The 14,953-nt window shown below is 39.3% G+C and overlaps 1 protein-coding gene across 1 annotated transcript; it reads left to right on the plus strand.

Annotated features, from left to right (window-relative positions):
* The first annotated feature begins 3,775 nt into the window (after nucleotides 1–3,775).
* On the plus strand, nucleotides 3,776–4,156 carry LOC101278218 (reactive oxygen species modulator 1-like). The gene has a single exon (XM_033416187.1). It carries the CDS (start codon nucleotides 3,819–3,821, stop codon nucleotides 4,056–4,058), a length of 240 nt encoding a protein of 79 aa, XP_033272078.1. The 5' UTR covers nucleotides 3,776–3,818; the 3' UTR covers nucleotides 4,059–4,156.
* The last annotated feature ends 10,797 nt before the right edge of the window (nucleotides 4,157–14,953 follow it).

Below are 14,953 nucleotides of genomic sequence, written 5' to 3' on the forward strand. Positions count from 1 at the left end.
TGTTTCAACAACACAAGCAAGAAACAGAAGGGTGGGACCCAGGTCTGTGATTGTGGGGAGGAGGAGGGGGGGGGGAAATTCAAAAGACATTGCAGATGGAGTATTGGCAGGATCTGACTGGGAAATGACATTTGTGCAGGGGTGAGGGACAAGGAGGTAATTAGGATGATTCCCAGGTTTCTGGCTTGGTGACTCAGTGGTACATTCACTGGGAACTACTGAGGGGGAGGGGGCACCAGCTGGAGATGTTTTATAGACACAAGTCTGAGCTCAGGTATGTGGTCTGGGCTGGAGACTCCCGTTTGGGAGAACTGGTACATCTGTGCTTAGTCCATGGGAGTGGTTGGCAGTAGCTGTTGGAAAGGCAGCACTGTGTTAAGAGTCTGAACACTTTGATAGTGGTGTATGTGTATTGCCAAAAACCTTCCTCAGAGCATCCTTGCAGTTTTACTATACTCGTGTCAGCCTGGTAATCACTTATTTTTAACTTTTACTAATGTAATTATTTTAATTTGCACTTCAAAAAATCACTAGTGAGGTTAAACATTTTGCCATACACTTCTTTACTCGTTCCATTACCCCTTGTGTGAAGTATCTCTGCCCATTAATCTTTGGGGGACGTGTTTTTTAAAAAATATTTATGTATTTATTTGGCTGCACTGTGTCTTAGTTGCGTCATGCGGGATCTTTAGATGTGGCATGTGGGATGGAACCCAGGCCCCCTGCATTGGAAGCTTGGAGTCTTAACCACTGGACCACCAGGGAAGTCCCTGAGGGATGTGTTTTTCTGATCAATTTGCATGAGTGCTTTATAGAGCACAGAAATTCATCTTTTGTCATATTTGAGGCAGATATTTTTACCAATTAGTTACTTTCCTTTTGGTTATATTTTTCTATGTACAAAGTTTCAAAATTTTATATAGCCAGATCTGTTGATCTTTTCTCTTGTAATTTCTTCTCGTCATTTCAAAGCTTAGAAGGTTACCCTCAGTTCAAAGATCTGCTAAATACTCAATTCTATTTAATAACATGTATTTAATTCTTTATCAACTTGGGGTTGATAAAGATAAATAGAATAAAAGATAAACTGAAAAAAATCTAGTTTTTCCCCAAATGCCGAATCAATTTTCTCACTGTAATCTATTGAATAATCTTTGTTTTCTCTGTTGTTTTGTAAGAACTGCTTTAGCATTTCATAAATGAAATCATGTAGTGCATGGTGAGTAGGGAACTGAGATGTACATCCCCAGCATCCTGTCCCAGATTGCCAGAGGGATGTTATGTGTATGAGTGGTTCACGTTCATAAGTCACACCAAGAGTGGAGCGGTCCAAGCCCTTCACTCTCCATCTTAAAGAGTAACGTTTCATGCCTCAGATTCCCTGATCAACTTACTGTCAGCAATCGATGAACCAGCACAGACTTCTCCTCACTTTCTCACATTGCTGGGAGACAGTGAGGCAGAATGGAAAGAGCACAGTTTAAATCTATCTCTGTGTGCCCTTGAGCAAATGGCTTAATCTCTCTGAACCACAGATGCCTTATCTGGAAAATAGGGATAACCATACTTACTTCTCAGTTTGTTGTAAGAATCAGAGATGATGTATCAAATGCATAGAACATAGTGACTCAGTCAATGAATTAGTGCTCCAATTCCCTCCTGACCACTTCTGGCTACTTCCTTCTGAAACTTATTTTTTTTCAACAGCTTTATTGAGGAATAATTGACATACAATAAATGGCACATATTTAAAGTATACAGTTTGACAAATTTTGATGTGCGTATACACCCAATGCAACCATCATCACAACTAAGATAGTGAAATTCCATCAGCCCCAAGTTTCCTCACGTCTCATTGTAACCCCTCACTCCAGCTCCTCCCCCTGCACTCCCAGGCAACTGCTGATCTGCTTTCTGTCACTATTGATTAATTTGCATTTTCTAGAATTTTGCATAAATGGAAATCTTCTGGTCTGTACTCTACTTTTTTTGTCTAGCATCTTTTTTATTTATTATTATTTATTATTTTTATTTTTTTGCTGTACGCGGGCCTCTCACTGTTGTGGCCTCTCCTGCTACGGAGCACAGGCTCTGGATGCGCAGGTTCAGCGGCCATGGCTCACGGGCCCAGCCGCTCCGCGGCATGTGGGATCCTCCCAGACCGGGGCACGAATCCGTGTCCCCTGCATCGGCAGGCGGACTCTCAACCACTGTGCCACCAGGGAAGCCCTGTCTAGCATCTTTCACTCAGCATAATTATTTTGAAATTCATCCATGTTGTTGCATGCATCAATAGTTTATTCTTTTTATTGCTGAATAGTACCTCATTGTATATGTCATATAGTACATTTATGTATATATACATATACACACGGATATATGTGTGTATACCACAATTAATTTATCCATTCACCTTTGGATAGACATTTGGGTTGTTCCCAGTTTGGGGCAATTACAGATAAAGCTGCTATGAACATTTCTATACAAGTCTTTTTATGAACAAATGTTTTTATTTCTCTTGGTGAATACCTACAGGTGGAATGGCTAGGTCATATGGTAGATGTATGTTTAACTTTTTGAAAAAATTGCCAAACTGTTTTCCAAAGAGGTTTATTATTTTACATTCCCATTAACAGTGTTTCAGTTACTCCATATCCTCACCAACATATGTTAAGATCAGTCTTTAATTTATTTTTTTTATTGGGGTAAACTATACATAAGATTTACCACCTTGACCATTTTAAAATGTACTTTTAGGGGACTTCCCTGGTGGTCTAGTTGTTAAGACTCCATGCTTCTACTGCAGGGGGCATGGGTTTGATCTCTGGTCAGGGAACTAAGATCCCGCATGCTGCTCAGCGCGCGGTGAAAACATAAAAACAAACAAACAAAAATAAAATGTACATTTAAGTGGTATTAAATACATTCACATCGAAAAGATACATGCACCCCAATGTTCACAGCTGCACTATTTACAATAGCCAAGACATGGAAGCAACCTAAATGTCCATCAACAGATGAATGGATAAAGAAGATGTGGTACATATAGACAATGTAATATTACTCACCTATAAAAAAAAGTATGAAATAATAGCATTTGCAGCAACATGGATGGACCTAGATAGAGATTATCATACTAAGTGCAGTAAGTCAGACAGAGAAAGTCAACTATCATATCATATCACTTATATGTGGAATCTAAAATATGATACAAATGAACTTATTTCTGAAACAGAAACAGACTCAGAGACATTAAAAAGAAACTTATGGTTACCAAAGGGGAAAAGTGGGAGGAGGGATAAATTAGGAGTTTGGGATTAGCAGATACAAACTACTATATATAAAATAGATAAACAACAAGGTCCTATTGTATAGCACAGGGAAATATATTCAAAATCTTGTAATAACCTATAATGGAAAAGAATATGAAAAGGAATATATATATATATATATATAACTGAATCACTTTACTGTACACCAGAAACTAACACAACATTGTAAATCAACTATACTTGAATAGGTTTTTTAAAAAAATACATTCACCATGTTGTGAAATCATCACCATTATTCATTTTCAGAACCTTTTCATCTTTCCAAACAGAAACTCTGTACCCCTTAAGCAGTAGTTCCCCTTTCCCCCCTTCTCCTAAACTCCTTGTAACCTCTATTCTACTTTTTCTATGTGAATCTGCCTATTCTAAGTATCTTATATAAGTGGAATCATAAAATATTTGTCCTTTTGTATCTGGCTTATTTCACTTAGCATAAAGTTTTCAAGGTTCGAGACGTAGAGCTGAGCGACTGAGGCCGCTAACAAGATGCCGGTGGCCGTGGGCCCCTATGGACAGTCACAGCCAAGCTGCTTCGACCGCGTGAAGATGGGCTTTGTGATGGGTTGCGCCATGGGCATGGCAGCCGGGGCGCTCTTCGGCACCTTTTCCTGTCTCAGGATCAGAATGCGGGGTTGGGAGCTGATGGGCGGCATCGGGAAAACCATGATGCAGAGTGGTGGCACCTTTGGCACATTCATGGCCATTGGGATGGGCATCCGGTGCTAATCAGGGCAGTGGTTGCCCACAACATCCACCCCCTCCCATCATTCCCAGCCCATGTACTATAATAAAACAAGTCTGAGTATTCTGAAAAAAAAAAAAAAGTTTTCAAGGTTCATCCGTATTGTAGCATGTTTCAGAATTTCACTGCTTTTTTTTTTTACATCTTTATTGGAGTATAATTGCTTCACAATGGTGCGTTAGTTTCTGCTTTATAACAAAGTGAATCAGTTATACATATACACATGTTCCCATATCTCTTCCCTCTTGCGTCTCCCTCCCTCCCACCCTCCCTATCCCACATTCACTGCTTTTTAAGTCTGAATAATATTCCATTGCTTGTATACACTGCAGTTTGTGCATTCTCTGTTGATGGACACGGATTGTTTCCACCGTTTGGATATTATGAATACTGCTGCAATAAACATTGGTGTACAAGTATCTGAGTTGCTTCTCTCATTTCTTTTGGGTCTATACCTAGAAGCAGAATTGCTGGATCATATGGTAATTCTATGTTTAAGTTTTTGAGGAACTGCCAAATTGTTTTCCATAATGGCATTTACACTCCCATCAGCAATGCACAAGAGTCCCAGATTTCTCCACGTCTTCACCAACACTTGTTATTTTCCATTAAAAAAAATAATAGCCACCCTAATGGATGAGAAATTATACCTCATTGTGATTTTGATTTGCATTTCCTTAATGATTAGTGATGTTGAGCATCTTTTCATGTGCTTATTAGCCATTTGTATATCTTCTTGGAGAAATATCTAATTCAAGCCCATTGCCTATTTCTGAATTGGGTTGTCTGTTTTTTAAAATTGTTGAGTTGTAGGAGTTCTTTAAATATTCTGGATACTAATTCCTTATCAGATATATGATTTGCAAATATTTTCTCCCATTCTGTGGGTTGTTTTTCACTGCCTGGAGTTCTTTGATCCACAAATGTTTTTATTTACTTTTTATTTTTATTTTTATTTTTTTTGCGGTACGCGGACCTCTCACTGTTGTGGCCTCTCCCGTTGCGGAGCACAGGCTCCGGACGCGCAGGCTCAACGGCCATGGCTCACGGGCCCAGCCGCTCCGCAGCAATGTGGGATCCTCCCGGACCGGGGCACGAACCCGCATCCTCTGCATCGGCAGGCGGACTCTCAACCACTGCGCCACCAGGGAAGCCCTGTGTTAACTTTTTAATATGAAACAAGATATGGATAGAGGTTCATTTTATTCTTATGGATATCCAATTGTTCCAGAACTATTTGTTGAAAAGATAATTCCCTTTGGTTACTTTTGGTTACTTCTTCATTAAACTTTAAAACAGTTCTTTCTTTTTTTTTAACATCTTTATTGGAGTATAATTGCTTTACAATGGTGTGTTAGTTTCTGCCCTATAACAAAGTGAATCAGTTATGCATATACATATGTCTGCATATCTCTTCCCTCTTGCGTCTCTCTCCCTCCCATCCTCTCTATCCCACCCCTCCAGGTGGTCACAAACCACCGAGTTGATCTCCCTGTGCTATGCGGCTGCTTCCCACCAGCTATCCACCTTACGTAAAACAGTTCTTTTTAATCACATAAGTCACAGATGAATATATTCTCCTTGTAAAATATAAAATCATTTTTGACCACTTTTATATCCAATCAGGCTCCCCCCAACACTCCCCACCAGGTAACAGCTCTAATGACATCAATTTGAAGTGTATCCTTCCAGGTCTTTTTCTATGTATGGAGATAAATTTCTGTATATGTATATGTGTATATATATATGCAGTATTGTATGTTTAGATAGGATCATCCTATATGTATCATTCTGAATTTAGCTTTTTGGTACATAAAAACACTTGTCACAGATCTTTCCATGTTAGAACATAGTGATTTACTTCATTTTTTTAGCTGTTTCATAGGATTCCATAGTACCACTATACCTTCCTTTGTTTCACCATTGCCTTATTGATGAATATTTAGGTAGTTTTCATTTTTTTCTACTGCTACAAACAATGCTGTAGATGAGCATCCCTGAACCCGCTTTTGGCGCACATGTGTGTTTCCCTAGGTAGATATCGAGAAGGGGAATTTATGCAACAAATGCATATATAACACTTACTGTATGCTAAGTTCTCTTCTAAATGCTTTACATATATGGATTCAGTTAATCCTCACAACAAACCAATGTTTTTATCCTCGTTTTACAGATTAGGAAACCAAGGCACAGAGAGGTTAAACAATTTACCAAAGGTCACACAGCTGGTCAATAGCAGGGCCAGGATTTGAACTCAGATAGTTTGGTTCCAGAGTTCAGTTTGCTGGGTCATAGGGCATGGGTATTTTTAAAGACCTGCCAAATTGGCCTCCAAAGAGGCTGTATGAATTGCACGCCCATCAGCAGTGTATGAGAGTATTCATTTCCCTTCACCCTCACTAACATGTAAAACTTTAAAAATAGCATTTTTACTGATTATTAATAACAGTGTGTAACAACTAATATTTATTGAATATTTAATATGTTCTAGCATTCTGCTAAGCACTCCATATGCTTTCTCTTCACCTCACTTTGCTTTAGTTTTCCTGATAGTATCCTCTCTGCTGATATGTATTAATTAGTATGTTTGTTTATTGCCTTTCTCTCCCCACTAGTGTCACCTCCATGAGGGCAAAGATTTTTGTCTGTCTTGTTCATTGCTTTCCTCAACACCTGGAACTAAGTATTTGTTGACTGACTGAATAAATGAATGAAAACAATTTTATGGGGACTTCCCTGGCAGTCCAGTGGTTAACCCTCTACGTTTCCATTGCAGGGGGCCTGGGTTCATCCTTGGTCAGGGAACCAAGATCCTGCATGCAGTGCTGCACGGCCAAAAAAAATAGTTTATATATGATTTTTTTGTGTGTATTTAACAAAACAGCTACTAATTTTTTTAGGAAATAAATACTTATTAAGTGTTTGGGCCTAACAACAACAACAACAAAACCCAAACCATTTTATGAACGTGGAAATCAAGACTCAAAGAGATTAAGTAACTCACCCAAACTTCCACTAGCTCACGGTGGAGCTGGATTTAGAAGCCAGTCTAATTCCAGTGTTTGTCTGTGCTCTTGTTTAGCCTCCCGGAATCTGTTTTCCATTTCCATTTCTATAATTATGTTATTTCATGGATGTTATATACATGGAATCATGCAGTATGTATCCTTTAGATATTGGCTGTATTTCCTTCAGCATAATTTCCTTGATGTTCATCCAAGTTGTTCATTCCCTTTTATTGCTGAATAGTATTCCATGGTATGGATGTACCACTGTTTGTTTAACCCAGGGAAGCATATCTGAGTGGTTTCCAGTTTGGGGCTTTTAGGAATAAAGCTGCTACAAACATTTGTGTACAGGTTTTTGTGTGGACATAAGTTTTCATATCTCTGAGACAAATGTCCAAGACTGCAAGTGCTGGGTTGTATGGTAAGGGCATGTTTACTTTGATTAAAACTGCCATATTCGGGACTTCACTGTTGGCGCAGTGGTTAAGAATCCACCGGCCAATGCAGGGGACACAAGTTCGAGCCCTGGTCCGGTAACTAAGCCCGTGCACCACAACTACTGAGCCTGTGCTCTAGAGTCTGCAAGCCACAACTACTGAGCCCATGTGCCACAACTACTGAAGCCTGGGTGCCTAGAGCCTGTGCTCCTCAACAAGAAAAGCCACCACAATGAGAAGCCCGTGCACTGCAGCGAAGACTAGCCCCCGCTCACTGCAACTAGAGGAAGCCCATGCACAGCAACGAAGACCCAACGCAGCCAAAAATAAATTAATTAATTAAAAAAACCCCCAAACCTGCCATATTCTATGTCATAGTGGTTGTACCAGTTAACATTCCCACCAACAATGTGTGAGTGATCCAGTTTCTCTGCATCCTTTTCAGCATCTGGGGTTGTCACTAATTTTTATTTTTTATTTTATTTTTTAAATAAATTTATTTATTTTACTTTTGGCTGTGTTGGGTCTTCGTTGCTGTGTGCGGGCTTTCTCTAGTTGTGGTGAGTGGGGGCTACTCTTCATTGTGGTGCACGGGCTTCTCACTGCCGTGGCTTCTCTTGTTGCAGAGCACCAGCTCTAGGTGCATGGCCTTCAGTAGTTGTGGCGCACGGGCTTAGCTGCTCCGTGGCATGTGGGGTCTTCCCGGACCAGGGCTCGAACCCGTGTCCCCTGCATTGGCAGGTGGACTCTTAACCACTGCGCCACCAGGGATGCCCACTAATTTTTATTTTAACCATTCTGACAGGTGAGTAGTAATATCTCATTGTAGTTTTTTTTAAAACATCTTAATTGGAGTATAATTGCTTTATAATGGTGTGTTAGTTTCTGCTGTATAACAAAGTGAGTCAGTTATACGTATACATATATCCCCATATCCCCTCCCTCTTGTGTCTCCCTCCCATCCACCCTATCCCACCCCTCTAGGTGGTCACAAAGCACCAAGCTGATCTCCCTGTGCTATGCGGCTGCTTCCCACTGGCTATCTATTTTACATTTGGTAGTGTATATATAAGTTTATGCCACTCTTTCACTTCGTCCCAGTTTACCCTTCCCCCTCCCCGTACCCTCAAGTCCATTCTCTACGTCTGCGTCTTTATTCCTGTCCTGCTCCTAGGTTCGTGAGAACCATTATTTTTCTTTTTTAGATTCCACATATGTGTGTTAGCATACGGTATTTATTTTTCTCTTTCTGACTTACTTCACTCTGTATGACAGACTCTAGGTCCACCCACCTCACTACAAATAACTCAATTTCGTCTCTTTTTATGGCTGAGTAATATTCCATTGTATATACGTGCCACATCTTCTTTATCCATTCATCTGTCGATGGACACTTAGGTTGCTTCCATGTCCTGGCTATTGTAAATAGTGCTGCAGTGAATATTGTGGTACATGTCTTTTTATGAATTACAGTTTTTTCAGGGTATATGCCCAGTAGTGGGATTGCTGGGTCATATGGTAGTTCTATTTTTAGTTTTTTAAGGAAACTCCATACTGTTCTCCATAGTGGCTGTATCAATTTACATTCCCATCAACAGTGCAAGAGGGTTCCATTTTGTCCACACCCTCTCCAGCATTTATTGTTTGTAGATTTTTTGATGATGGCCATTCTGACCAGTGTGAGATGATACCTCATTGTAGTTTTGATTTGCATTTCTCTAATGATTTGTGATGTTGAGCATCCTTGTTTGTTTTGTTAGTTTTTGTTTTGTTGTTTTTGTTGGCAATCTGTATATCTTCTTTGGAGAAATGTCTGTTTAGGTCTTCTGCCCATTTTTGGATTGGGTTGTTTGGTTTTTTCATATTGAGCTGCATGAGCTGCTTGTATATTTTGGAGATTAATCCTTTGTCCATTGATTCGTTTGCCAATATCTTCTCCCATTCTGAGGGTCGTCTTTTCGTCTTGTTTATGGTTTCCTTTGCTGTGCAAAAGTTTTATGTTTCATTAGGTCCCACTTGTTTATTTTTGTTTTTATTTCCCTTATTCTAGGAGGTGGGTCAGAAAGGATCTTGCTGTGATTTATGACATAGAGTGTTCTGCCTGTGTTTTCCTCTTAGAGTTTTATAGTGTCCGGCCTTACATTTAGGTCTTTAATCCATTTTGAGTTTACTTTTGTGTATGGTGTTAGGGAGTGATCTAATCTCATACTTTTACATGTACCTGTCCAGTTTTCCCAGCAACACTTATTGAAGGGGCTGTCCTTTCTCCACTGTACATTCCTGCCTCCTTTATCAAAGATAAGGTGACCATATGTGCGTGGGTTTACCTCTGGGCTTTCTATCCTGTTCCATTGATCTATATTTCTGTAGTTTTAATTTACATTTCCTTAATGGCTGATACTGAACATCTTTTCGTGTGCTTATTTGCCATCTGTATATCCTCTTCAGTGAAATATCTGTGCAAGTCTTTTGCCCATTTTCTAATTGGATTGTTTGTTTTTTTATTGTCAAATTTGGGGGATTCTTTACATATGCTAATTTTGAGGGTGCTTTATGTAGTCTAGGTGCTAGTCATTTGTCAAAAGTGGTTTAGAGGTATATTCTCCCAGTCTATAGCTTGTCTTTTCATCCTCTTCACATAGATTTCACAGAGCAAAAGTTTTTACTTTGGGCAAGATTGAAATTATCAATTTTTCCTTTTATGGATTGTGCTTTTGGTGTCAAGTAAGAATTCTTCACCTAACCTTAAGTTTTGAGGATTATTTTCTATGTTTTTTTTCCTAAAATTGTGCAGTATGTTTTACAATCTAATCAGTTACCAACTTGAGTTAATTTTTGTATATGATATCCAATTGCTCCAGCAGCATTCTTTGAAAAGGCTATCCCTCCTCCTTTCAACTGCTTTTGCACCTTTGTCAAAAATCATTTGGTTATATTTGTGTGAGTCTATTTCTGGGTTCTCTATTCTGTTCTATTGATCTTTCTATGTGTCTCTCTTTCCACCAGTATCACACTGTCTTAATTACTGTAGCTATATAGTAAGTCTTAACATCGATTAAAGTGATTCTTCCCACTTTCTTCTTCTTTAATTATTATTATTGTTGTTATTATTCTTTTGGCCGCACCGCGCGGCTTGTGGGATCCTAGCTCCCCAACCAGGGATCAAACCCGGGCCCTCGGCAGTGAAAGGGCGGAGTCCCAACCACTGGACTGCCGGAAAATTCCCCACTTTATTCTTCTTTAACAAAATTGTTTTAGCCGCTCTAGTTCCTTTGCCTTTCTCTATAAATTTTGGAATAAGTATGAAAAAATACTACAAAAAAAAACTTGCTGAGATTTTGATAGAAATTGCATGAAATTTGTAAACCTATTTAGATCTTCTTTGATTTCTTTCACCAATATATTTTAATTTTCAGCATACAGATCCTGACCAGGTTTCATACATAGTAGATAGTAATTGTAAATGGTACTGTCACGCCCTAAATTTCGGCTTCCATGTGTTCATCACTAATATATAAAAATGCAGTTGCCTTTTTTGTGTTGATCTGGTATCTTTTGAGCTTGCTGAACTCACTTATTAGTTCTAGGAGTGTTTTTGTAGATTGCTTGGGATTCTCTACATAGCCAATCATACCATTAGCAAATAGGGAAATTTTTTCTTTCTTTCTTTCTTCCTTTCTCTTTTCTTTCTTTCCTTCTTTCTATCTGTATGCTTTTTATTTCTTTTTCTTGCTTAACTGCACTTGCCTTACTTCCAGTGTTATGTTGAATAAGAACGATGAATGTATATCCTTGTCTTGTTCCTGATCTTAGAGAGAAATCATTTAGTTTTTCTCCGTTAAGTATAATGCTAGCTGTAGGGTTTTTATGTTTTTTTATGAGATGCTCTTTATGAGGTTGAGAAAATTCTACTCTATTCCTAGTGTACTGAGAGGTAATTTTCTCTTTTTAAATCATGATTTGGTGTTGGATTTTGTCAAATGCTTTTTCTGCATTAACTGATATGGTCATATGTTTTTTCTTCTTTAGTCTGCTGATATGGTAAATTACATTGATTGAATTTTGAATGATGAACCAACCTTGCTTACCTGGAATAAGTCTCACTTGGTCATGGTGTATTATATTTTTTATATATTATTGGATTGGATTTGTTAAATTTTTGTTTAGAAATTTTGCAACTAAGTTCAGGAGAGATATTGGTCTGCAGTTTTCTTCTTGTGTGTGTTGTCCTTGTCTGGTTTTGGGATCATGGTAGTACTTGGGAGGTATTTCCTCCTCTTATTTTCTGGAAGACATTGTATAAAATTGGTGTTAATTCTTCTTTGAATATTTCATAAAGTTGTTCAGTGAAAAAAATCTGGGTCTAGAGATTTCTTTTCCAGGAGCTCTTTAATTAATCAAATGCAATCTCTTTAGTGGTTATAGGACTATTAAGATTATCTATTTCATCTTGGTCAAGTTTTGGTAGCTTTGGGTTTTGAGGAATTAGTCCTTTTCTTCTACATTGAATTCATGAGCATGAAGTTGTTTGTAGTATTCCCTTATTATCCCTTTAATAGCTTCAGAATCAGCAGTGATAGCCCCTGTTTCATTCCTGATATTGGTAATTTATGTTTTCTCTCTTTTTATTTGTGTCAGTCTTGCTAGAGGTTTGTCAATTTTATTGATTTTTTTTCTGAAGAACTAGCTTTTTGTTTCATTGATTTTCTCCATTGTTTTTCCATTTTCAATTTCATTGATTTCTTCTCTTAACTTTATTATTTCCTTCTTTTGCTTGGTTTGGGTTTATTTTGCTCTACTTTTTCTTGGTTCTTGAGGTAAGAATAGACTATTGGTTTGAAACCTTCCCTCTTTTTCTAATGCAAGCATTTAGTGTTATAAATTTCCCTCTTGGCTTTAGCTACACTCCACAAATTTTTATTTTTTATATAAATTTATTTATTTATTTTTTGGCTGTGTTGGGTCTTCGTTGCTGCACGCAGGCTTTCTCTAGTTGCGGCAAGTGGGGGCTACTCTTCGTTGCGGTGCATGGGCTTCTCATTGTGGTGACTTCTCTTGTTGTGGAGCATGGGCTCTAGGCACACGGGCTTCAGTATTGTGGCATGCAGGCTCAGTAGTTGCGGTGCACGGCCTCAGTTGCTCTGTGGCATGTGGGATCTTCCCAGACCAGGGCTTGAACCCGTGTCCCCGGCATTGGCAGGTGGATTCTTAAACGCTACACCACCAGGGAAGTCCCTCCACAAATCTTGATATGTCATATTCTCATTTTCATTCAGCTCAATACGTCTTTTAAAATTTTCTTTTAAAATTTTCCTTTGAGACTTCCTTTTTGACCCATAGATTATTTAGAAGTACGTTGTTTAGTTTCCATGTGTTTGGAGATTTTCTGTTATCTTTGTTATTGATTTCTAGATTGAGTCCACTGTAGCTGGAGAACATACTCTAGTTGCAGATCTGTCTCTTGCATTGCAGAGCTCCCAGTTTTTGCTTCATGTATTTTGAAGCTTTGTTGCCAGTGCATACACATTTAGGATTCCTATGTCTTCTTGGTGGATTGACCCATTTAACATAACGTAGTGTCTCTCTTTGTCCTTAGTAATTTTCTTTGCCCTGAAGTCTACTTTATATGATATTAATATAGCCACTTCTGCTTTTTAAAAAATTAATGTTGGGAATTCCCTGGCAGTCCAGTGGTTAGGACTTCATGTTCTCACTGCTGAGTGTCCGGGTTCAATCCCTGGGTGGGGAGCTAAGATCCCACAAGCCGTGCAGCCAAAAAAAATTAATGTTTGCGTGATATATCTTGTTTTTCATCCTTTTACTTTTTTTTTTTTTTTTTGCAGTACGCGGGCCTCTTACTGTTGTGGCCTCTCCTGTTGTGGAGCACAGGCTCCGGACGTGCAGGCTCAGCGGCCATGGCTCACGGGCCCAGCCGCTCGACGGCATGTGGGATCTTCCCAGACCGGGGCACGAACCCGCGTCCCTTGCATCGCCAGGCGGACTCTCAACCACTGCGCCACCAGGGAAGCCCCATCCTTTTACTTTCAACCTACATATGTTGCTATGTTTCTTCTAGACAGCATATAGTTGGGTTGTGGGATGGTGTGGTTTTCCACTCTACTTTTCTCTTTCTCTTAATTGGTATATTTAGTCTACTTACATTTAAGTGATTATTGGTATGTCAGGGCTTAAGTCAGACATTTTGTTTTCCGTGTCTCATTCTTTTGTTTATTCAAGTAATTTATTTATTAAATTGAAGTGTAGTTGACTTACAATATCTTTTGTTTATTTTTGCTTGCATTCCTGTGAGTTACTTGAACATAGTTTAGAGTTCTATTTGGATTTACTTATAATGATTCTGAATCTGTATAGTGCTTTGTTTAGTTTTCTTAGTACTTGCTCTAGGTGGTATCATAAACACACATAACTTATCATAGCTTACTGCTGTTTTAGTGGGTTCAGATTGACTAAGTTCTATTGATCGTCTTCAAGGTCACTGATTCTACCATCTGTCATTTCCACTCCATTACTGAGTCTATCCAGTGAGTTTTATGATGGCTGCCTTAAAATCCTTGTCAGGTAATGCCAACATCTGATTCATCTTGGTATTGGTGTCAGTTGATTGTCTTTTCTCATTCGAATTGTGGTTTTCCTGTCTTTTGCTATGATGAGTGACTTTCTATTGTATCCTGAACATTTTGGTTATGTTAGGAGACTCTTGATCCCATTTCAATCTTCTATTTTAGTAGGCAGTTACCTGTTTAGGTTTAGTATGTATGTTTTAGTCTACTTCTGTGGGTTGTAGTTCAAGTGACAGTTTAGTTTTCCAAGCCCTTGCAATGCTATTTTTGTCTGCTTCATTCTTCTGTTGTCTGTGGGGCTCCTGCTCCATCCTTGCTGGTGCTATCTGCAGTGGCAGAAGGCACTTCCCTGAGCTGCTTGTTTTTGCTGGGTGATCTTCTGAGGGAAGAGGAAGTTGCTGAAGCCACTGTACCTGCGTCTCCTTATGCCACTGATTCAGTGGAGGGTAGGAAGATACAGGGCTACTGCTACCACTGCACGCAAATCAGGCTTCCTGCTGGTTTCCCAGTTCTGGAGTGGGGACTGAGACAGTCCAAAGCTTTGCTGCTGCAAGCAGATCAGACCACCACCTGGAGCTCTGGTTGTGGAGCAGAGCTTAGGTCCCCCAACTAGGTCTCTGTTGGGCTTCTCCTTTCCCAATTCCTGTGTGTGTGTGTGTGTGTGTGTGTGTGTGTGTGTGTGCGTGCGTGCGTGTGTGTGTTTGTGGGGGGGGGTTGCTGTTGGTGGTTTGCCATTGCAGGCCTCTTTGGCACCCAGTATGTGGAAGATTAAAAAAACAACTGAGGAAACTCACCATGTTGTCATTCCTCAAGTCCTGAAGTTTCTAGCCTGCTTTCCTGCTTTCAGAGCCTT

This window comes from Orcinus orca, chromosome X (assembly GCF_937001465.1).
Source record: "Orcinus orca chromosome X, mOrcOrc1.1, whole genome shotgun sequence".
Lineage (NCBI taxonomy): Eukaryota > Metazoa > Chordata > Mammalia > Artiodactyla > Delphinidae > Orcinus > Orcinus orca.